Source organism: Brachyhypopomus gauderio, chromosome 3 (genome assembly GCF_052324685.1).
Source record: "Brachyhypopomus gauderio isolate BG-103 chromosome 3, BGAUD_0.2, whole genome shotgun sequence".
Taxonomy (NCBI): domain Eukaryota; kingdom Metazoa; phylum Chordata; class Actinopteri; order Gymnotiformes; family Hypopomidae; genus Brachyhypopomus; species Brachyhypopomus gauderio.
In genome coordinates this window covers 7,187,360-7,212,396 of record NC_135213.1, presented here as the reverse complement: position 1 = coordinate 7,212,396, position 25,037 = coordinate 7,187,360, and the positions used below count along the sequence as shown (strand labels likewise).

The window sequence follows — 25,037 nt, the reverse complement described above, 5'->3', positions numbered from 1 at the left end:
ATTAATCGAATTAATGAGTTGCTTTGTAATTAATCAAAATTAATCGCATTTTAATCGCATTTCAGTATTTAACATGAGAAATATTAATTTAAGTTTGATGAATGAATCAATGAACATAATCATAAACTTTAACATCTTGTTTATTTTTCCACCAGTCTACTACACAGACCAATAGATGAGTGCAGAAAACAGAGCAAACAGTTTTCAGAACACTGGAAATTCTGACCAAAAAATTAGTTTTGCTCAGGATTTTGGAAGAATAAGAAGAACTGAAGTAAATCAGAAGATGTTTTTAATACCATTTTAGACTTTCTTTAATTTCCCAGGCCTCTGCCACAGGCATCTCCATAGTGCCTAGAAGTGGTCTTTTGCATGCTCAAAGTAAATGACTGGATCTTCCATTCATCATCTATAATATGAGCTGTCACACCAAGATAATTCTTGTTACTAACAGAGGTCCAGTGATCCCCAATCAGAGCCGCATTTGTGGCGCTCTTCACAATAACTTGTTTTACTTCCCTTCCCTCATCATACAGCTGCTGGATTTTGTTCGACATTGTCTTTCTGGGGTGAGTTTCCCAAAACGTTCTTAGCGCTAAGTACTTTGTAACCTCGTTCTTACGTACGAGGTTAAGAAGTACTTAGCGCTAAGAACGTTTTGGGAAACTCACCCCTGGATGGCAGTTCGTAACTTGCATCAGCTGACGCAATTTGCAGCACTTCTTGTAAAGCCTGGATTATACTTTCGCGAGTGACCGTAGCGCGCGACTCCGCCCACTTCGCGCGAACCTCCGCGAACGGCGGAAACGTTTAAACTTGCCGCGTCTTACTTAAGCCTTCGAGCACAGAGAGCGGTCTACAGTCTACAGCAATCCATCTCGCCAGTGAATTGGTCAATTTGTCTAACGTGGACTTTGACATTTTGTTTCGTAATTTGAACCCCGACGTGTGGTCGAGTGTTGACTGGCGACACTGTTTGCTCGTACTAGGAATACATTTAGCAGCTAAGTTATAATTTCTGCGCGTTAGCCCCAACATGTTTTGCGTTGAGGAGGTAACGAAGGGTGGAAGTGCTCCTGTGATAAGCGAACTCCTTCCTAAATAAAGTGCAAATAACACTATTTTTGTTTGTACTTCCATCTGGAAGTTTCTTATATTTAAATTTCCCATCCACCACAGTAGCCTCTTCAGTCATCTCCATGGCTCTGTTCGAATTAGCCTACTACATACTGGATACTGCATACTGGACTCAGTATATACTGGATACTGCATACTGGTCCTCGTAGTAGTATGCAGTACAGTTTCCAGTATGCGACAAAAGCAAAGCATACTATGGGGTTACGTGAACGTAGCGTTGCATGATGGGATGCAGTACACCACGAAGATAGCTCTGTTCGCGTACTGGAATATTTTGCGGAAGTAGTAGGTCATCCGGGTATGTTTCGCGTACTGGAAAATTTCATTTTGGTCACATACTGCATATGGCATACTGATTTGGGGCTCGATCAGTACGCCAGTAGTATGTAGTAGGCTATTTCGAACAGAGCCCATGATGCTCATCTTATTGTGCGTCCATATAATCTGTCTGCCTGGAACTCGTGCACTGAGAAACATTCCACGGTGCAAATGTGTCTCATGCGTTAAATGCATTAAAATGCATTAATTTTTTTTGTTAGTTAATTTTCCTGTAATTAATTAATCGAAATTTACGCGTTAAAGTCCCCCCACTAGCTCATAAAGAAAAGTTATGCCCATAGAGAGCAAGAGAAAGAAAGAGAGAGAGGAAGAAGAGGACAACTTGTCAAAATTGTAAATCAAATTGTAGTGAAGTACACAAGGTTTGCAGAGGAACAGTATGTTTCAGACAGAGGTTCATCATCAGCTGTGTGAGAAGCACTTTGCTTGCTCAGCTGATAAACTTTGCGCAGTAACTGACTGACCTATGACCTACCTGGATTCATCTTTGTGAGTGCATGCATATATATATATATATATATATATATATATATATATATATATATATATAATCATGGCCTTTTTTGTGGCAGCTAAACATATTCATATTATGCATGAAAATATAATTGGGTGACTTGTCTACATATGTGTCATCATGCATGAAAGGTGTGCAGAATTTGTGCTTCTTCCTGATAGCTTTGCGATTATCTTGGGTGAATGAAGAATATTTTTAGAATAAGAGATGGAGCCTATTAGCTGGTCTTAGTGTTTTCACAAGGATGGAGACACCATATCTGAGGATGCAGAGCTGTGTTATGTCAATCTGTTTTATTTACACATTTCCTTTTTTTTGTATGCCTGAGAGTGCATATTGATGATTTTATGGGGATCAAACTAGTATGTTGCTTGAATACCCAAGAACAGTCTTATTATCTGAGTGTAGATAAACCCTGAAGTGCATTTTAAACCAGTTTCGTATCATGAATATAATACCTACAGTGCAGCCTCTAAATATTTGAGCAGTGCCACAAATGTTCTTGTTTTGACTGTTGTTTTACACTAGAACATCTACATTTGAGATATGAAAAAAGTGACAATTGACAGCTTTGGTTTAAGCTATATACATAAATATTAGAATGTATTGGAAGTTTTATTGTAGTCCTCCTATTCTAGAGTACCAAAAATAACTGCTCTTGTTGGTAAGTGAAAGCATACCATCCTGTGATAGATCCACACAAATGAAGATTTTTTCTCTTTGCATGCATGTGTGTGTATGTATATATATATATATATATATATATATATATATATATATATATATATATATATATATATATATATATATATATATATGTGTGTGTGTGTGTGTGTGTGTGTGTGTGTGTGTGTGCGTGTGTGTGTGTGTGTGTGTGTGTGTGTGCATGTATGGAGAGTAGTGTAGTGAAGTATACAAGGTTTCCAGAGAAACAAGACATTTCAGAAAGCGGTCCTTCATCAGCTATGCAAACAAAGTGCTTCACAGACAGCTGGCACAGGTGATGAAGTCCGTATTTGCTATTTACTGTTGACAGTTCTGACGTCTTGTGAGAAAAAACTGGTCAAGAAATGGGTGGTGTGTGCTGTGTTGCTTCCGAAATATTTTCCAGAGGGAAGAGGAGAGAAAAGGGCATGAGTTGGGAAATGTCTGTATGATCAGGCATTGCACTAAATGGACATGGTGGAGTTGAGAGAGGTCAGCATTTCGAGACAGTCCTAACTGTCCTTTGTTGGAGTTTAAATTCTGCGAGTCTGATTGATAAACCAGACAAATCAGACAACATGCTCTGTGGTAAAAGCCCATCCTAGATGTGTTCATTCTAAACCCCTTTAGCACACCTAAGAACAGTCCTTGTTGTGTATGTGTGTGTGTGTGTGTGTGTGAGTGTGTGTGTGTGTGTGTGTGTGTGTGTGTGTGTGTGTGTGTGTGTGTGTGTGTGTGTGTGTGTGGTGGGGGATACAGGAACTGTGTGTGTGTGTTTGTGGTTTTTCAACTTCTTTTTGAGAATCCTGTTTGTGTTCAGGCACCAAGGGAGGGAATCTCAGAATTGTAGTCATAAGAACAGACAACTATTGACAAGGAATAATTGCTTCAAGGCTAGTCTGTTGTTATGGCACCAAAAGAATAGTTCCTGTATCCCCCCCCCCCCCCCACACACACACACACACACACACATGCGGATCTGTGGATCATTATTGCTGATTAGTCTGATCACCATGTTATTGCCCAAAATTTGTGGATCATCGAATTCTTAGGCTCAGCGTGACTAAACATCCATTTTCAATGCTCCCTTTTTACAAAAGATTATAAAGATTATAAAGATTATCTTAAACATCTGTTGGCCTACCTTAAAGATGCATGCTCTGTCCAGTTATCCTTTGCCCTGATGCCTGTTTTCTGGGTTTGTTTTCTCTGATATGTGGTGGCTTTAAATTGTTGTAGGGTGGTGTGATATGTTTTTATGGTGAAGTAATCGACAGAGTGAACTGTTTTTGATTTTAAATGAAAATTTGAGGACATCAAACCAACATTTAAATATCTTTCTCTTTAAATCAATCTATTTTAGTTTTTTCTGCTGTTTTGCTCTTTTATTTTTGCTTGTTCAATTCTCCAGAATATAATACCACCTGAACCAAAGTGATCAGATCTTCTCTTAACTTGTTGGCTGCATCCTTCGAGCAATTAACACTGAAAAAGCAAGGCCCATTAGCAGTGATCCCATGTGACCTTTCCTCAGCCTGTGAACTGTTGCTGCTTAGTCATTGTTATCTCTGCCCTACATGCTAAACTTTCAGCATGAGACTGTCAGACTATGTAATTACCAGTTCTTCTCAGTGAAGGGTTTGAAATTAAGTTGACTGTGGAAAGAAATTAACTTCCCTAGAGAGGTTTTTCAGTTCAACAGATTGCTTTCATGGCACAGCAATTACAAGACCACAACTACAAGGGTACTGAAATTATAACAAATAAGATCCAAAGCTATACATTACTTAATACTTTTTTTCAAAATGAATTACACTCTCACAATAAAGGAAAACAGGCAACAATTCTATACAAACACTTAAACAACAGGTTCCGTCACATTAATGTAACACAGTTAAAAAAAAACACATAAATAAGACATAATTGTGATGAAATCTCACCAAATCCTAATTATATATGTATGCTGCACTAGTTTATATTCTTATGGATTTTGGTTGTCTTGTTTGGAGTTGTGTAATATTTGTACTGTCCCTTTAAGAGGCTGCTAAGACTGACATAATTTCTGCTAGCCTCAGTCCACCATTTGCGAACCGAGAGGAACTTGGTATTTTTCATATTCCTTATTAAAACTACTTTTGTAAAGTCTGAAAATGACTTTGATACAGCATTATGATGTTAAGAGAAGTTATAAAACTGTACAGAGTGAAGTATTTAGTTATTTGTGTCAAAGTAGTTTGAGTGGATGTTATTTTTAGAGATTTATGCGAGACGTGCTCAGCATGATTTCCACATGTGTTCTCTTCTGCTCGGGAGCTGTAGGCCCCCCTACGAGCATATCTGCAGACCGCCTGTGCATATGGAACAAATCTGCTGTGCACAACCTCTACAACAACTGTTCATTTATTTATTTGTATACATTAAACCGCCATTGCCAGTACCAGTGTATTCCCAGAGCGTCTTTATCCTCTCATCAATCTCAGGCTGCAGAACACAGCACAACATGGAAAGGGAGAACAAGGTAACGGTTGAGCAGACTGAGTACAATGAGACAGATGCACAACCTTGGAGGAGTGACACAGATCGACGCCAGGTCGTTCACCACGGTTTGCTGAATCTGGGCACATTCAATCTTTCAACCAGCTGGGCATGAGGAGGGTTTTTTTTCAATAGGTCCTGTGGTCCTGGGACACCAGGGCAGAGAGTCGAGTTAGGCACACCAGTATTAAGTTCCACACGTTATGTTGACCGAGATATGTCAGGACAGACTGATCAGTGCCCAGTTATGAGCGCTCTCATTACTCAGTTAGCTGAGAAATTAGGAGAATCTGAGCTCAGCGTAGCACTCAGCACAGTGGCAGTAACAGAGGTAGTGATGATGTGAAATAGGACTCAGAAGTCACACTCTATAATATTAAGCTTGTGATGCAGCCTGACGCAAAAGAGCCCCCGATATTCAGAGGTGACATTTCACACAAATGTTCAGTTCATGAATGGGAAAATCTCATGTCACTGTGAGAAAGTGTGCCGTTCCATTGCATGAGTATTCTCAAGAAATCTTGGCGAGGCTAATGGGTAAAGAAGGCTAGTGTTATGAAGATTAAGCTATGTCACACAGACACCGATCATCTTCACAATCCCACAATTTTCTTTGATATCCTGAAAGAGCATTTCAGCGACCTGACCTATTCTAATATGCCCTTGGCTGATTTCTACAATACACTGCTTCATCCAGGAGAGGATGCTATGGAATATTGGATACGACTTAATAAGATTGTAGATGTGACAGATGAGTGCCTGAAAGGGCAGGGACGCAGTACTGATGATCTGAGTCATGCAGTCAGCATGATGTTCCTCAAGCCCTGATGTGTCGCTTTCTAGGATTTTCAAATTCGAAGCTACAGCGAAATTGCTTGATGAGTATATGCAGGAAATGAAAACATGCACTGCTGCTCAGTTGCAGAAACACAGAATTTTGGAGCCTGCGGTCCACTCCCAGTCCTTTTTGCCACCATCTAGCACTTTCAGCTCTGGTGCTCCCTGTTCAGACGCAGCCAATTCAAAATACAACGAACAGTGAGTGCACGGGAAGTGTAGTGAGGTTGTTGGACAAACTAGTCACACAGCACACTCAGATACAGTCTCAGTTTCCCAGACATGATTATTCCTCACAGACACTTCCTTGTAAAACTTGTAGAGCATGCCGTGTCTATAACCATTTAACTCTTTCCTGACAATCTTTGTTTAAGGTGCTTGTCTCCAGGACATTGGAAGAAGAACTGACCATTGCAAAGTGCTCCACAGAGTCCAGCACCTAATAATGGTCATGTAGCTCAAAGTCAGCAGTTAAACTGATTTTCCTGCATCTTGAGAGGCGTGGTGTGGATGACGTTCATGAAGCCCTCACTCATGATGTGGATGTGGAAGCTTTGTTTGGTCAGAGCCATGCTGACATGCCCAATGGATGCAATTAAAAATTAGTTTTCCAGTCCAGTCAAAAAGTTTTCCAGTCCAGTCAAAAAAGTCCATGCTTTCAGTGAGCTGTTTTATTGTCCAGTATTAGTCAATGGGTTAGTTCAGCTTAGAGGAATGCTGGATTCAGGATCGATGGGGGCTACTATTAGCACAATTACAGAGCAGAGGCTTCCTGAATGTGGTGCACTGCCTAAAGAGATGCATTTAGTAAGTGACATTGTGTTGGTCAGTTGTTGTGGTGCACAAGCCCAACCAGAGGGTTTGTATGATCTGGAACTACAGCTGTATGACACCACTTGGCTTGTTCCAAACCTTCTCGTGCCAGGCCAATGTGATGACCTCATCTTGGGTTCAGATGTGCTCAAACATTTGCTCCATGTGTTGAAGGGTAACAATGACTACTGGAACATTGCTTCAAAGAACACGTATGGATGTGGTGTGGACGATGAACATTTCCTGTCTATGTTTGTGGGTGTGGAGAGGTTGAGGGGTGCTGTTATGCCCTATAGGATTGGGACCGTCAAGCTTATCCAAGCAGTCACTCTCACGCCCAGATGTGAACATGTACTTTGGGGGAAACTTCCACATAATGTGACCCCATGCAGCACAGTCATTGTGGAACCCACTAGTTTTAAGGTTTTACCCCGTAATATTCTTGTGGGCCGTGTCATTACCCCAACGTGGGGAGATAGGTGGATCCCCATGACCATTGTGAACCCAACATCGGAATCAATAACGCTTAAATGCAACTGCAATCTAGCAAATGTGTCACCATGTTTGGCAGCTGAGGATTTTGAAATATCCCAGGGTCTCCAGACCCTTATCAACAGACACCCCATTCAGCAGTTCTCCTGTGCATTCGGCACCCCTGAAATGCATGGCAGATGTGGGTTACAGGGATATTGACGATTCCAGCCAGCTCAGAGAGTCTTTTATGACAGAATTGATGGATTTACTTTGAGTTCCAAGACATTTTTCAAGACAAGCATTCATTGGACTGTGGTAAGGCCAAAGGTTTCACTCATTGGTTCCACCTTACTGACAATCGGCATTTCCGTTTGCCACACTGGAGAGTTCCTCTGGCACACTAACAGAAACTAAGGCAGGTTTTGTCAGAGATGGAGGAGAAGGGCATTAACAGGAAGTCTGTGTCACAGGGCCCAAAACTACATGCATTTCATTTTGTCTGGAGTCATTTTTTTACATCCAGCAGCCAGCCCCATACATGCATAAGACTAGGGATGGGGTTTAGGCGCGAAAAGATTTTGAAGCTATCCTAATAAATGCAATGCCATGTTGTCACAATGCCCAAAACTAGATGAGGTGATGCATTTAATGTCATCCTGATATCTGGTTGCAATGCTATACATGCCTGTATATGGTGGTTGTATGATAAGGCTAGGGTTGGAGTTTTCGTGAGCAAAAATCTCAAGCACTCCGGCTCCCAAAGTGGTCGGGAATAGGAAGTAGCTCAACTCTGGTTGTAGGTTCATGCCCGAGCCCTGATCTACAAAGTGGTCAGCAATAGGAAATAGCTCACTTTTTGTTATTATATAGTTGTTACATTGTAATTAGTTATTGTTATAAGCTCAGCTTTGGTCCTATGGTCACCATATTTGACAGGAGTCTTACGGAAGGCACCGGGAGCAACATACCCAAGCCCCGACCCCCAAAGTGGTTGGGAATAGCAAGTAGCTCAACTTTGGTTGTAGGTTAATGATATTTGATGGAAGTGTTGCGGGAGGCACCAGGAACGACATGCCTGAGCTCTGGGCCCCAAATTGGTTGGAAATAGGAAATAGCTCATTTTTTAATTATTTAGTTAATACAATGTAATCTCATTGTTATTACATAGTTATTGTAATAGGTTTAGTGGGTGTGTTCATTGAGTGTGGTTGGTTGTGGGTGTGTTTACTGAGTGTGGTTGGTTGTGGGTGTTCTGGTTGTGGGGTATGTTGATTTTATGTCGACAGGTTGTGGTTTCTGCTATAATCCTTCAGGCTTTGTCAGATATTCGGGGCCTGACTCTACTAACCCTTAAATACGGATATGAGGGAGTGTTCCTAAAATATCAGTTTGTAAGCCTAACCCACTCACATACCCACCAACACACACACACCCTCCCCTCCTCTGTGGTACAGGAGTATTAAAGGTGCCCCCTCCTTCTCCCAGACCAGACACACAGACACACTCCTGAGCACACGCCTGAGCACCAGCCTTCACTCTCCACTGCACACTCTTTCTGCAGGTAAAACCACTCTTACACATGGGCTTGGTAGGACCTTTTCTTCTAATGTAATGCATTTGAGGGTGGATGGGTAATTTTGCTTTTGAATTCAGCTCGTTATTATACATCAGTTTATTCATATCAGTTTAATTGTATCAGTTTGATTCTATCAGTTTTATCGGTTCAAATAATTTGCAAGGATAGTTAATGACTCAGTTTAGTCTAATCAACATTTTAATACACTCTTAAACAAACAGTACTGCTTTCTGTATATGTTCACAGACACTGTGTGTGTTTGGGTGTGTGTGTGTGTGTGTGTGTGTGTGTGTGTGTTGTCACTAAGCAGAATTATGAGCACATACACAGTGGAGTTACTGGGTCCTGCACCCTGGGGTTTCAGACTACAGGGGGGCAAAGACTTTAACATGCCCCTTGCCATCTCACGGGTGAGATACACACACTCACACACATACACTTTAATATGACCCTCACCATGTCATGGGTGAGACTGACACACAGACACACACACACTGACACACACACACACACACACACACACACTTTCACATGCTCCTCACCATCCCATGGGTGAGACACATAACACACACTGATGCATACACAAACATATCCACATATGCTTTAACATGTTAATATGTCACCATCTAACAGGTGAGGTAAATATGCACACATGTGTGTGAACACACACACAAAAACAAATAAACAAAATATGTAATTTCTTATGTAACTGCTCTCTGTTTTACTCTTTCCTGTCTCTTGCTCTCTGTCTCGCTCCATCTTGTGTTACTGTAAGTGTATCACTTACACTCACAGACTGATATACATACACTTATGTCACACACCCTTCTGGTCGTTTCTGGCATGGATGTTGTTCCCATGATGCCATCTGGCAGAGGGTCCATGAAAAAAGCTCCCTGATTGGTTTTCCTGATTCTGCTTTCCTTCCTCATCTTACCCCACGCTCAACACTGTTCATGTGTGTGTGTGTGTGTGTGTGTGTGTGTGTGTGTGTGTGTGTGTGTGTGTGTGTGTGTGTGTGTGTGTGTGTGTGTGTGTGTGTGTGTGTGAGTGGTGTGTATGGTGTGCATGCATACATGTTTGTCATTGGGTTTTCCAGTATACTAGTATTTTCAGAGGGAGGTGCTTTCAGAGAAAGCAGAGAGAAATGCAGAGAAACATGGGTTATAAATGAAGCATTTCAACCCTAAACCCAGTCCTAAACTCAGTCTTAAACCCAGTCCCCTCTGTCAGCTGAGACTGATCTACTGAAACCCAGTAGCCTTGGTCCATAACCAGCCACACACACTCAACACACCTACAGTGAAGATAGACACTCGCACAGGTTCCCCAGATGAAAAAATAGCACTTCTACATAGAAACAGACACTTACACATAAATACTGCTCTAATTTAACTAGACACATGAATACTGCTGTTTTGTTTATATTTTTTATGTTTAATCATGAATGATTGTGTGTAATCTAAGTGTTTGTGTGGGTCTTTCATGAGGCTGAATGGAGTCTATACTCTTCTACACACACCTGAATTATGTTTCTATTTCTGCACACCCCTCTGTATCACTTTTGAACAAAGCCACAAGCTGGAAATAGACCACTGGACATGCTACCTGTGAACCACAGTGTGTGTAGTTGTACTTATATGAGGATAGATGATGAAATGCCTGGCTGTATTGGATGGGCTTTTAATGCTAAGATAAGAGTGATCTGTAAGAATCAAGACTGTGGACTTCCACAATGCCCAATATTAATTCAGTTCAATTCAACCAATACCGAGTTGTACAATATAACAAAATATCTCCTTGCCATTCTCCAGTGTAATTGTATGAACAGGCAATACTACATTAGGGCAAGATAGTAGATATAAAGACACATACAAAGACATACGTAGGGTGTGGTTGATAGTTACAGAGTATGTGCAGGATTAGGATTTAGAGTGAGTTAAGGTTAGGGTGCAGACTATGGTACCCATAAATATGTAAGAATATATTAACAGTACATTGAAGGAATGAACAGTACATTGAGGTAGACAGGTCAAGTGTCCAGTTATAGTTGTAAACTAATGGATCACTGATGTTATATTAAAGTGCAGAGTAAAGTGACGATGTCAGGAGCAATGATGATGATGATGAAGGAGGGTGAGGATAGATTTGTGAGGGCCTGTGATAATGTTAATGTTCTTTGTGTTGGGTTTATTGTGATAATTTCTGGAATCTGGTTGTCCTGGGTAGTGGTGACCATCCTCTCCTTGTGTTCACCATCCTCTCCTTGTGTTCACCATCTTCTCCTTGTGTTCACAATCCTCTCCTTGTGTTCACCATCCTTTCCTTGTGTTCACTATCTTCTCCTTGTGCTCACCATCCTCTCCTTGTGTTCACCATCTTCTCCTTGTGTTCACCATCTTCTCCTTGTGTTCACCATTCTCTCCTTGTGGTGATCCAGGTGTGGAGAGGAGTTTTTATTTGGAACAGGGTTTCACCATTAACTCCCAGACTCCACACAGGGTGGTCTGTCGTTTAGGGAGCCATGCTAGTGAAAGGAGGAGACAGAGGCAACCAGGAAAGCAGAGTCCGGTCCAAATCCTAAGGGCAGGCTGGCGGCAAGGTCTAGGAGGGAAGCAGAAGTCGGTGCACAGGAAGACAGTCAGAAGGCTCAAGGGGCTGATGAGACACAGGTGTTCGGGTTAGAATTCAGGCGAACGGGACCACGGCCGTAGAGACAGGTTGCTAGGTGGCGGTGTTGAGTTCTGGGACGGAGTTGTAGGTGTGCGAAACGTGACACTCATCTTCTTGTGTGCACCATCATCTCCTTTTGTTCACCATAAGTTCCTTGTGTTCACCATCATCTCCTTGTGTTCACCATCATCTCCTTGTGTTCACCATCATCTCCTTGTGTTAACAGGTGTAAGCAACAGTTTTATATGTTCTATTAGTGTTCATTGGTGTAACTCCACTGTTCAAATTCAGCTTTTACTCGAATGATACAGTGACTGGAATCAGTAGTCAGAGATAATGACCAGTGACAGCAAATGAAGGTCTTCAACAGGGTAGTAGATGGGGTAGATGGGGTCTTTTACAGGGTAGTAGATGTGGTAGATGGGGTCTTTTACAGGGTAGTAGATGGGGTAGATGGGGTCTTTTACAGGGTAGTAGATGGGGTAGATGGGGTCTTTTACAGGGTAGTAGATGGGGTAGATGGGGTCTTTTACAGGGTAGTAGATGTGGTAGATGGGGTCTTTTACAGGGTAGTAGATGGGGTCTTTTACAGGGTAGTAGATGTGGTAGATGGGGTCTTTTACAGGGTAGTAGACGTGGTAGATGGGGTCTTTTACAGGGTAGTAGATGTGGTAGATGGGGTCTTTTACAGGGTAGTAGATGGGGTAGATGGGCTCTTTTACAGGGTAGTAGATGTGGTAGATGGGCTCTTTTACAGGGTAGTAGATGTGGTAGATGGGGTCTTTTACAGGGTAGTAGATGTGGTAGAAGGGGTCTTTTACAGGGTAGTAGATGGGGTAGATGGGGTCTTTTACAGGGTAGTAGATGTGGTAGATGGGGTCTTTTACAGGGTAGTAGATGGGGTAGATGGGGTCTTTTACAGGGTAGTAGATGGGGTAGATGGGGTCTTTTACAGGGTAGTAGATGTGGTAGATGGGGTCTTTTACAGGGTAGTAGATGGGGTAGATGGGGTCTTTTACAGGGTAGTAGATGGGGTAGATGGGGTCTTTTACAGGGTAGTAGATGGGGTAGATGGGGTCTTTTACAGGGTAGTAGATGGGGTAGATGGGGTCTTTTACAGGGTAGTAGATGTGGTAGATGGGGTCTTTTACAGGGTAGTAGATGGGATAGATGGGGTCTTTTACAGGGTAGTAGATGTGGTAGATGGGGTCTTTTACAGGGTAGTAGATGGGATAGATGGGCTCTTTTACAGGGTAGTAGATGGGGTAGATGGGGTCTTTTACAGGGTAGTGGATGGGGTAGCAGTTTTCTCTGTATTCTTAACACACATGTACATACACAAAACTATGTACACAAACACCTGGCCAGAGGTTTTTTTTTATAAAATGTCTGTATTATAAAGGGTCTCAGAGATTCAGCTGAGGCTTTTATTGCTATATGAGCACACAGGGACTGCATAACCAACAACCACTTTACATACAACGCAAAAATCTAGCTTTCTTTCTTCTGTGTGTGTACATGTGTATAAATGTGTTCATATGCATACATGTATAGTAATGTATTGTGTGTGTGTGTGTGTGTGTGTGTGTGTGTGTGTGTGTGTGTGTGTGTGTGTGTGTGTGTGTGTGTGTGTGTGTGTGTGTGTGTTTTAGGAAGTGTTTTAGGAAGATCCTTGAAGAAGTTGAGAAGGTTTAAACATTCTTGTAACCCAAACCCTCCTGGACAAAAGCCACAAACCTTCCTCACTTATCTCTAAACTGTGTATGTGTATGTGTGTGTTTGTGTGTATTGTCTAGCTGACAGATATTGGTAAGGCAGCTAAAGCAGGAGTTGCCGTGGGCGATCTGGTTCTGTCCATTGATGGTGTCAATACAGAAGAAATGAATCACCTAGAAGCTCAGAACAAGATCAAAGCCTGTGCAGGGAACCTACATCTAACGATGCAGAGGTATATGCACATACACAAACACACACACACTCTGTGAAGCAAACACACTGACGTTACTCGCATAATGAATAGGACAATCACTGTGTGTTTGGGGGTTTTGGTTGTGTGTATTTGTAAGTGAATGTGTGAGTCTGTATATGTGTGTTTGTGAGAGTGTATAATAGGTCAGAGTGCTTCTTTGATATTTACTCATGTTGAACAAATAAATTTCTCTTGGATTTAGTGTCAGTCTGTATTATTAGAACATATATTTCAGTGTCAGCACCATCTGATATGTGTGTGTGTGTGTTTGGGTGTGTGTGTGCTGAAGAAGATGCAAGGCAGAGAGAGAGCGAGAGAGCGAGAGATATGTAATGATATGTAAACTGAACTGTTCTTCTGGGGTGAGCTACTAGTCTTAAACGCACACACACCACAAACTCACTCACATTACTACACACACACATACACACACACACACACACACACACACATACAAGTAATATAATATAATATACACCTAAACACACAGAGACCCACCCACAAGTATACACATATATACAAATATACACTCTCCCACACAAACATATGCCCACCTACACACACACACACACACACACACACACCAACCCGCTCACAAGTCAATTTCATTTATATATATATATATATATATATATATATATATATATATATATATATATATATATATATATATATATATATATATATATACAGTGGTGGGACAATGAAACTGTTTAGACACAATAATTTATTACTAATGACACAATAATTTATTAGTATGGTGTAGGGCCTCCTTTTGCTTCCAATACAGCATCCTGCATACAGTTCCTCTTGTGAATGACATATACAAGTTCTGCACAGTGATCAGAATGATTTTACGTAAGTCATTCTACTTGCAGGATAGTGGCCAGGTCACTTCATGATGCTGGTGGAAGAAAACATTTCCTGACTCGGTCCTCCAAAACACCCCAAAGTGTCTCAATAATATATAGATCCAGTGACTGTGCAGGCCATGGGAGATGTTGAACTTCACTTTCATGTTCAGCAAGTCAATCATTCACCAGTCTTGCTGTGTGATTTGGTGCATGGTCATCCTGATACACGGCACCACCTTCAGGATACAATGTTTGAACCATTGGATGCACATGGTCCCCCAGAATGCTTTGGTAGTCCTTGGCAGTGATGCGCCCATCTAGCACAAGTATTGGACTAAGGCAGGGGTGCTCATTACGTCGATCGCGATCGACAGGTCGATTGCGAAGGAAGTGTCGGTCGATCGCGAAGGAATGTGCGTAGATCGCGTGACATTAAAAAGTAGTAGATGAATCGCCCATCTGCACTGACGGTTGTATTTTGATTGACATTCATGGTAGCCAATCTGCAATCCGCTCAACAAATTACATTCGCCACCCCCCCCCCCCCCCCCCCCCCCCCCTTCGCTCAACAAATTACAAGCTGAAATTTGTGGCCACCAAACAAATTTGCAAGCTGAAAACTTGTGGCCACCCCTGGGCTAAGGGAATGCCATGATATGGCAGCCCAAACCATCACTGATCCACCCCCATGCTTCTTTGGGGCTTCTCCACACTGTAACTATCCCGGATGTGGGGAAAACAGTAAAGGTGGGCTCATCAGAGAACAATACATGTTGTCCATAGCCCAAGATTTGCGCTCCTTGCACCATTGAAACCAACATTTGGCATTGGCACGAGGGACCAAAGGTTTGGCTATAGCAGTCCGGCCATGAATATAGACCCTGTTGAGCTCCTGACGGACAGTTTTGGTGGAAACAGGAGAGTTGAGGTGCACATTTAATTCTGCCATGATTTGGGCAGCCGTGGTTTTATGTTTTTTGGATACAATCCGGGTTAGCACCGAACATCCCTTTCAGACAGCTTCCTCTTGCATCCACAGTTAATCCTGTTGGATGTGGTTCGTCCTTCTTGGTGGTATGCTGACATTACCCTGGGTAACGTGGCTCTTGATACATCACAAAGACTTGCTATATTGGTCACAGATGCACCAGCAAGACGTGCACCAACAATTTGTCCTCTTTTGAACTCTGGTATTTCACCCATAATGTTGTGTGCATTGCAATATATTGAGCAAAACTGTGCTCTTACCCTGCTAAATTGAACCTTCACTCTGCTCTTACTGGTGCAATGTGCAATTAATGAAGAACCCATCCTCTATTGGACAACCCATCTAGTAACAGTCCATATTTATAGTTCTATATCTAGGCTGAGCAGTCTCGATCCCTCCAGTGTGGATGATGGGCCTCAGGTAGGGGAGAGCATCGCCACGTCCACTAGTGGCATCAACACATCCGTTTTTATGGAATTATACATCCATATATACAGTGCCCTCCATAATTGGCATACCTGGTTAAAGTGTGTTAAGCAGGGCTTAATTTGAGCCGGATCCTGCCGGAACAGGATCCGGGAACTCTTTCATTTTGAAGCGTGCGTTCTGGGAACTGTCTGCCTCGATCCGGCAAAATAATAAACCGCCAGTGTAACAATTTACGCTTTCGTTCCGGCAACGTTTGATTTACAAATTAAGCCCTGGTGTTAAGAGCCTTAAAAACTATTTATTATTGCAGAAGCATAATCTCACTCTGAAAAAAATGTTTTAAAAGCAACCTTCGACTCAAGTAAAAAAAAAAAAAGAAAAAATCCTTACTAAGAAATTATTAATTATAATAATTATATTTAATTATTTCCCATAAAATAACCTGTTCCACAATTAATGGCACTCTTAACAATTTCTTGGAAAATAAATGTACTTTTATGTCATACTGTAGTTTATAAATTGGATCAAAGTATCTATGAACTTTTAATTAGTAATTCATCACTTCCTGTTTCCCTGGGGTATAAATATGGCATTACAAAGAGGCCTATTTCTCTTACTCTTAAACATGGGAAAGACAAGGGAACACACTACTCAAGTAAGGCAGATGTGTGTCGACCTTCATAGGGCAATGGCTACGAGCAAATAACCACTCACCTGCAGATGCCCTCATCTACAGTCAGAGCAATCATCAAAAAGTTCAAAACAAATCTGGAACTGTGACAAACAAGCCTGGAAGAAGATGCAAGTGTATCTTGCCACCTTCTCACTAGTCACCAGTGAGAAGGATGGTAAGAGAAGTAAAAAGTTCTCCAAACCTCATTGTAAAAGTTTTGAATCAAATGGTAGCAACTCCCCCCCTTCTTCTTCGGCGGTCACTCGAAACAAGTATGACTGCCCTCCATAAACCCATCTAATTGTGGGTCCTAAGATGGCTGTAAGGTCCAATCCGGGACTTGCATATTTTGGTGCAGTGAGGGCCGGGGAAGTTGTTGGTGGTGGAGGGAGGCGATGGAGCCTTTTTGAGAGGTTCTTTACGGAATTGCCGCTTTGCCTCTGCAACACTCCGGAGGTCCCTCTCATGAGCTGCTACACCTTCAAGAACAGTTTTTCTCCACGTGCTCCTATCCATTGCCATATGCTCCCAGTTGTCCAGTGGTATATGAAACATCTTTAGGTTGAACTTGATGTTGTCTTTATAGCGCTTCTTTTGCCCGCCAGGGGTTCGCTGGCCTTCCTTCAGCTGGGAGTAGAAGATCTGTTTGGGGAGATGTGTACTAGGCATACGGATGACGTGGCCAGTCCATCTGAGCTGGTGCTGCCTTATGGTGGTAATGCTGCTCATGTCGGCCTCCTCCAGAATACTGATGTTAGTGCGTCTGTCCTGCCAGCTAATCCTCAGTATCTGTCGTAAGGCTCTTTGGTGGTACTGTTCCAGGACCCTCAGGTGTCTGCTGTATGTGGTCCATGACTCTGCTCCATAAAGCAGGATGGGGAGAATAACGACTTTGTAAACCAGGAGCTTGGTTTGGGCCTTTAAGTCACGATCTTCAAAAACTCTTCTCCTGAGTCTGGCGTATGCTGCACTTGCACTGACGAGACGATGGTTAACCTCAAAGTCGATGTCAGCATTGGAGGAAAGAAAACTACCAACTACCATCAGACACTATCTACATGCCAAAAAGCATGCACGAACAAAGCCTTTTCTGAGTTATACTCATTAACGTAAACAGGTGGAGTTAGCCAAGCAGTACTGGGATTTTAACTAGGACCATGTGCTTTAGTCAGATGAGACCAAGATAGAGCTTTTTGGCAACAAACACTCTAAGTGGGTCTGGCATAACACTAAGGATGAGTATGCAGAAAAACACCTCATGCCCACTGTTAAGTATGGGGAAGGATGGATGATGCTGTTGGCCTTTTTCTCCTCCAAATGATCTGGGAACCTTGTAAGGATACAGGGGATCAGAAACTCAGAAATATCAGGACATTTTTAATCAAAAGCTGGTGGCCTCTGCTGAAGATGGGTCATCACTAAACACGTGGCCAAATCTAATAACAAATGGTTCACAAGGCACAAAATCAAGCCCCTCTCATGGCCCCAGGCCTCAACCCATTAGAAAACCTGTGGTGTGAGCTGAAGAAGAGAGAGCATAGGGGAAGACCCTGGACTCTGGACAATTTAGAGAGGTTGTGCAAAGAGGAATGGGTGAAGATCCCTCTTTCAGTATTCTCACATCTTGTGAAGAGTTATAGGAGAAGATTAAATGCTGTCTTGTTGGCAAAAGGAGGTTGTAAAAAGTACTATCATCAGGGGTGCCAAGAATTCATTCAAAAGATTTATGTCTTAACGTGTGATTTTTCCCCACCAAATAAAGGCATTTGAATTAAAGCTCTATTTTTTTGCATTGTTATCCTATATTATTTAAATAAATAATTTATTAGAAGACAAAGAACACTTCTTAAACAGGGGTGCCAATAATTATGGAAGGCGCTGTATAGCACACGTGCCATTTATTAGCATGTGGCTCCAGCAGACAACAAGATGTTACTTTACAAAAAATACGGTCACAAAGAACAATGACTCTCAAAAACACTGACATAACAAACTCAATACTAACCACACACAGATGGGAATAATAATCTTGGGGTGGGATTACAAATGGCTTGGGAGTGGCAGGAGAAACACATGGGAAACCAAAACATAGACACATGGAGAACCACAACAAAGATGTGAGTGACATGTGGAGGCAGGGCTAGGCATGACAGCTCGATTAAATATGTGAATCTTAAGTCTAGATTTAAAGATTGGAACTGTGTGAGAATCTTGGATTGGAGTTGAAAGAATTTTCCATAATTGATGGGCTTTAAAGGAGAAGGATCTGCTTCCGGCTGTAGTCTTTCGAATTTTTGGAACTAAAATTTTGAGAATGCAGGTGAGATGGATTATGGTATGCAATGATTTCACTCAGATATTATGAGGCAAGACCATTTAATGCCGTATAGGTCAACAGAAGAATTTTTTAATCCAGCCAATATTTAACCGGGAGCCAGTGCAATGCCGAGAGAGTAGGACTAATGTGATCAAATTGTCTAGCCCTTGTTAGTGTAACGTCCGGGTGTAGGAGGCAGGCACCAAGACGATTACGGTGAACATATAACATTTTTTACAAAATAGACGTATAAGCTCCGGATGGAGCGCGAGCAGCACTAAATCACACTCACGCAGACACGTAGCTTTAGACAAAGACGAACACAAGACACTGCGCGAACGCACATTATATAGGTGAGTTACACAGACCCACGTGACCTCGAGACAAGGCACAGGTGTAACAAACGAACACGCTCACAAACAACCCACACCCACGGAAGTACAAACATGGACATAACCGCACGCAGACGACGATATGACACGCCCACAGGGAAGGGTCCGGAGCTGTTCCGTGACAGTTAGGCCTCTAGCATTCTGTGTTGAAGTTTCTTTAGGGACTTAGAAGAAACTTAGATAATCCAATTAAGGGACGATTACAGTATCTAATCTTGATGAGACAAAAGCGTGGACCAGTTTTTCTGCATCTGATAACCAAAGTAAATGTCTCAGATTAGCAATATTATATAAGCGGAAAGCCTAGCCTTAGGCAGCCTTAATGACATTACATGTGTGTGTACCATATGTAGGTAGGATGAATATTAGACCAATTGCATCTTGCAGTTTTGGGTTCAAGAAGTAACACCTCAGCCTTATCAGAATTTAGAAGAAGAAAATCAGGTAGTTTGATGAAACCCAAATTTGAATATAGGTAATTTCCTTTTGGTGTGGACCCAGTGAGAATTGACACCACCAGTCACAGACAACTGGCAGAGAAATTCATGTATTTTTCTTGGAAAAGGCTCGTGGCTACACAGTATATAAATGTACATCCCACCTCGCCTAGAATAGGGGCTCAATATAAGTGAGATTTGAATGAGAGTGAGCTTTGGATGAGAGTGAGGTTTAGATGAGAGTGAGTTTTGGATGAGTAAGGTTTAGATGAGAGTGAGGTTTGGATGAGAGTGATGTTTGGATGAGGGTGAGGTTTGGATGAGGGCAGGCTTGGAACAGGATTTGCAGTTCTGGATTGTTCTAGAATGTGCAGGGGTATCTGGCAGTACAGATAAAATATCAGTGTGTGTGTGTGTGTGTGTGTGTGTGTGTGTGTGTGTGTGTGTGTGTGTGTGTGAGAGAGAGAGAGAGAGAGAGAGAGAGAGAGAGAGAGAGAGAGAGAGTTAGGCATGGATTTCATGTGTCAGATTGGACTTCTCGGTGATTCAGTAACATATACTGTTACATTCTTCCAGCATTAAACACACACACACACACACTTTATGTGTACTTTGTGTTTGTGCATTTATGTATGTGTGCATGTGTGTGTGAGTGTGTGTGTTTACATGGGTGTGTGTGTGTATATGGATGTGTGTGTGTGGGGGTATGTCAATCAATCAAAACATATTTATATGGTGCATTTTACAACAGTTTGAGTCCAACAAGTGTTAGAGTTCAAGCCCCCAGTGAGCAAGCCAAGGGCGACAGTGGCAAGGAAAAACTCCCTAAGAGCATGAGGAAGAAACAATAAATCGAGAAATTGTTCAGTTCAATGTGTGTTTGTGTGTGTGTGTGTGTGTGTGTGTGTGTGTGTGTGTGTGTGTGTGTGTGTGAGTGAGTGGTGTGTGTGTGTGTGTGTGAGTGGTGTGTATGGTGTGCATGTTTGTCATTGGGTTCTCCAGTATACTAGTATTTTCAGAGGGAGGTTCTTTCAGAGAAAGCAGAGAGAAATGCAGAGAAACATGGGTTATATATATATGGGTTTAGGGTTGAAATGCTTCATTTATAACGTGAATGATATAATGTATAATGTGTGTGTGTGTGTGTGTGTGTGTGTGTGTGTGTGTGTGTGTGTGTGTGTGTGTGTGTGTGTGTGTGTGTGTGTGTGTGTGTGTGTGTGTGTGTGTGTGTGTGTGTGTATAAAATCTTTTTTGCTTGTTTGTTTTTATAGAGCCCCCAGTGTTCCAAAACCTGCAGAGACACCACAGGTATGCATGCACTTCTATCTCACACACACACACACACACACACACACGCGCGCACATTGAAGTGTGCAAATTTGTCATTTTTGTGAGCTTGTATGAAGCCTGTAGAGAAATTATCCATTAAGAGAGGGCTACTCATGACCCTCCTATACCTGTGTGACACCACACACCTGTATTAGACAGACACCACTCTTTGATACCACACCCCTGTGTGAAGCAGACACACCCCTGGGTGAAGCAAACATCCAACCTTCCAGTTGAAAAGTACACAGTCCTTTGACATTTTGGATAAACTTTAGCGAAATGGGAAATGATTAATACTATACTAAAATCAAAAGAATTCGACCCTAGTATGGTTATCCGTAGGGTTAAGGTTATCCCTGGTATTAGGTGAATCCCTAGGATTAGGGCTATCCCTGGGATTAGATGAATTATGTTTAGTATTACGTTTAGTATGTGCATTTGAGCATTTTGAGTGGTTGTGTATGTTTGAGTGTGTATTGCGTGTTTTTGTGTGTAATGTACATGTTTGAATGTGTCTTGTGTTTCATTGTTTTGTTTGTGCATACTTGTGCGTTGAAACGTTTTTTGTGTTAGTGTTTTTGTGTGCATGTTGAACTGTGTTTTGCTAAAGTCTTTGTAGTGTTAATGGTACTACCCTAAGGTTTTAATGTAGTCGGTTCCTCTGAGTACCCTTCTCACTTCCCCTTGAGACCACAAACCCCTCCACCACTAAGAGTGTGCACCTTTTAAGGGGGCGGAGCAATCCTACTCTTCTCTCTTTTCTCTTCCCGCCCCTCCATTCTACACTATAGCCACTATGCCCTACTCCCTCCATCAAGACTGACAGATGACTCAAAATATCAGCTACTTGCAGTGCATTAGCCCTCAGTCTATAACACTCCCATCAAGCTCTACTCTAATCAGAATGCCCGTGATGTGTCTCTGGGCCAGAGGCGGAGCCTGCTGAGGTCACAGGCTGAGACCTGGCAGCTGAATGGGTAAGAGATTTAATCCCATCAATCACAAAAGTGCAGGCTCAAGCAGTAACTCACCTTATTAATTTAGCTGAGCAGTGTTGTGAGGTTTATAAATATCACCGGACACAGAATTATTGTCAACTAGTCTTTAAAGTGATCAGTTAGGTTAGGGTTAGGATCAGGGTCAATGTTAGGAATTGGGGTAGGGTTCCGGTCAGAGTTAGGATCAGGGTTACAATGTAACAGGTTTGGGTTCAACCCAAAATGTAAGGTTTGGGTTCAGATCAGGGTTCGGGTTCGAATGTAATAGAAGGGTTAGGGTTTGATTAGGGTTAGGGTTCAGGTCAGGGTTAGGATGTAACAGAAGGGTCAAGGTTAGAACGTAACAGAAGGTAACAGATAGGTCAGGGTTAGAATGTAACAGAAGGGTCAGGATTAGGTTAGGGTTAGGGTTCAGATCAGGGTTAGAATGTAACAGAAGGATCAGGGTTAGATTATGGTTGGGGTTCAGGTCAGGGTTAGAATGTAACAGAAGGGTCAGGGATAGGATGTAACAGAAGGGTCAGGGATAGGATGTAACAGAAGGGTCAGGGATAGGACGTATCAGAAGGTTTCCCATATGTGGAGATACAAAACAGGAGGCTCAGACCCTGGCCCTTTAAATTAATCTTCTGTCTGTCTCTGTATGTCTAAGTCACTTTATTTCTGTATATGTCTCACTCTACATATACATGTGCATATAATTATGTGTGTGTGTGTGTGTGTGTGTGTGTGTGTGTGTGTGTGTGTGTGTGTGTGTGTGTGTGTGTGTGTGTGTGTATGTGTGTTTGAATGAGAGATATTGCTTTTGACGTATGTGTGTATATATAGAACTAAGTAAAATGATCTGTGGTGTGTGTGTGTCACTTTAAATGGGAGGTTTATGGAGGGATATTACTGGGCAACTGCACACACACACATTCTGAGATCTCAGACTACACACACAGACACGTTCTCACACACACATTCTCATACATATGCACATGCTAACTCATGCAAATAAAGAGAACACATCCTTCTTTTGGATCTCTCTTAATAGTTAAACATATTCAAGAGACTAGAGTATTGCCAGCCTAACCCTAACCTTAGAGTATTGCCCACCTAACACTAACCCAAGAGTAGTGCCAGCGTGGTGAATCTGGTGAACAAGACATTAGTTTGAAAACATGGTAATTCAGTTGGGTATGAGTATAAGAAAGGTTTACAGGTGAAAATTTTATATCTGTGTTGCCATCCAGCTATTTATAAAACCAATAAAGATGTGAGGCTCTCTGGAGAATGTAAGTGAGTCTGCAGTAGGTGAGTCTGCAGTAGGTGGGTCAGTAGTAGGTGAGTCTGTAGTAAGTGAGTCTGCAGTACATTACTGTAGTAGGTGAGTCTGCAGTACATTACTGTAGTAGGTGAGTCTGCAGTAGGCAAGTCAGTAGTTGGTGAGTCTGTAATTAGCGAGTCTGCAGTAAAACAGTATGTAGTAGGTGATTGCAGTAGGTGAATCTGCAGTAGGTGAGTCTGCAGTAGGTGAGTCTGAAGAAGGTGAGTGTTGAAGGTGAGTCTGAAGAAGGTGAGTCTGCAGTAGCTGAGTTTGTAATATGTTACTATAGGCAGTTGGTCTCCAGAAGATGAGTCTGTAGTAGGTAACTATTAGGTGAGTCTGCAGTAGGTAAATCTGCAGTAGGTGACTGTGTAGTAGCTGAGTGTGTAGTAGGTGAGTGTGTAGTAAGTGACTATAGTAGGTGAATCTGCAGTAGATGACTGTAGAAAGTGAGTCTGAAGTAGGTGACTGTAGTAGGTGAATCTGCAGTTGGAGAGTCTGCAATAGGGCAAACTGTAGTAGGTGAGTCTACAGTAGATGACTGAAGTAAGAGAATCTGCAGTAGGTGACTGTAGTAGGTGAGTCTGCAGTAGGTAAGTCTGTAGTAGGTAAGTCTGCAGTAGGTCAGTCTGCAGTTGGTGAGTCTGCAGTAGTGCAGTGTGTAGTAGGTGAGTCTGCAGTAGGTCACTCTGTAGTAGGTGAATCTGCAGTCGGTGACTGTAGTAGGTGACTGTAGTAGGAGACTGTAATAGGTGAGTCTGTAATTGGAGAGTCTGCAGTAGATGAGTCTGCAGTAGGGCGCTCTGTAGTAGGTGAGTCTGTAGTAGGTAAGTCTGCTGTAGGTGAGTCTGCAATAGATGAATCTGCAGTAGGTGAATGCAGTAGGTGAGTCTGAAGTAGGTGACTGCAGTAGGTGAGTGTAGTAACTGAGTCTGAAGTAGGTTAGTCTGCAGTAGGTGAGTCTGTAGTAGGTGACTGTAGTAGGTTAGTTTGCTGTAGGTGAGTCTGTAGTAGGTGACTAGGTGAGTGTGTAGTACATGAGTCTGTAGTAAGTGACTGTAGTAGGTGAGTCTGCAGTAGGTGAGTCTGTAGTAGGTGACTGCAGCAGATGAGTCTGAAGTAAGTGAGTCTGTAGTAGGTGAGTGTGTAGTAGGTGAGTCTGCAGTATGTAAGTCTGTAGTAGGTGAGTCTGTAGTAGGTGAGTGTGTAGTAGTTGAGTCTGCAGTATGTAAGTCTGTAGTAGGTGAGTCTGAAGTAGGTGAGACTGCAGTGAGTCTGTTATAGGTGAGTCTGAAGTAGTTGAGACTGTAGTGAGTCTGTAGTAGATGATTCTGTAGTGGATCTGCAGTAGGTGACTAGTAGGGAGAGTCTGTATTAGGTGAGTACAGTAGATGAGTACAGCAACCATAGTATATTTTAGTAACCACAGCATATCCTAGGAAAATGTAGGTTGTGTGGGATAGGAGGGGTAGTGTTATCACCTGTGAACGTGTGTAATGTTGTAGGCAGTGTTGTATAAAGTATTCGAGACCCATACTTGAGTAAAAGTACAAGTACTCTATCAAAACATTTACTTGAGTAGAAGTTGAAGTGTTCTTTAAAAACTTTACTTAAGTAGAAGTACAGAAGTATTCAGCATTTTTTGTACTTGAGTATTGCAAGTAGTTTAGTCTAAAATTTATTACTCAAGTACTGAAAGTAAAAAGTACAAGTATTGTGTTTTGAATTAATTAAAGAAA

At 42.1% G+C, this 25,037-nt stretch overlaps 1 protein-coding gene across 1 annotated transcript in view; it reads left to right on the top strand.

Annotated features, from left to right (window-relative positions):
* The first annotated feature begins 8,792 nt into the window (after positions 1-8,792).
* Positions 8,793-25,037, top strand: part of LOC143510145 (PDZ and LIM domain protein 5-like) — a 45,914-nt gene continuing 29,669 nt past the window's right edge. Inside the window, exons 1-4 of the mRNA XM_076999191.1 lie at positions 8,793-8,915; positions 9,241-9,340; positions 13,400-13,551; positions 20,934-20,970. Coding sequence (XP_076855306.1) covers positions 9,245-9,340; positions 13,400-13,551; positions 20,934-20,970 — 285 coding nt within the window. The 5' untranslated portion in view covers positions 8,793-8,915; positions 9,241-9,244. The remainder of the gene's footprint in view (positions 8,916-9,240; positions 9,341-13,399; positions 13,552-20,933; positions 20,971-25,037) is intronic.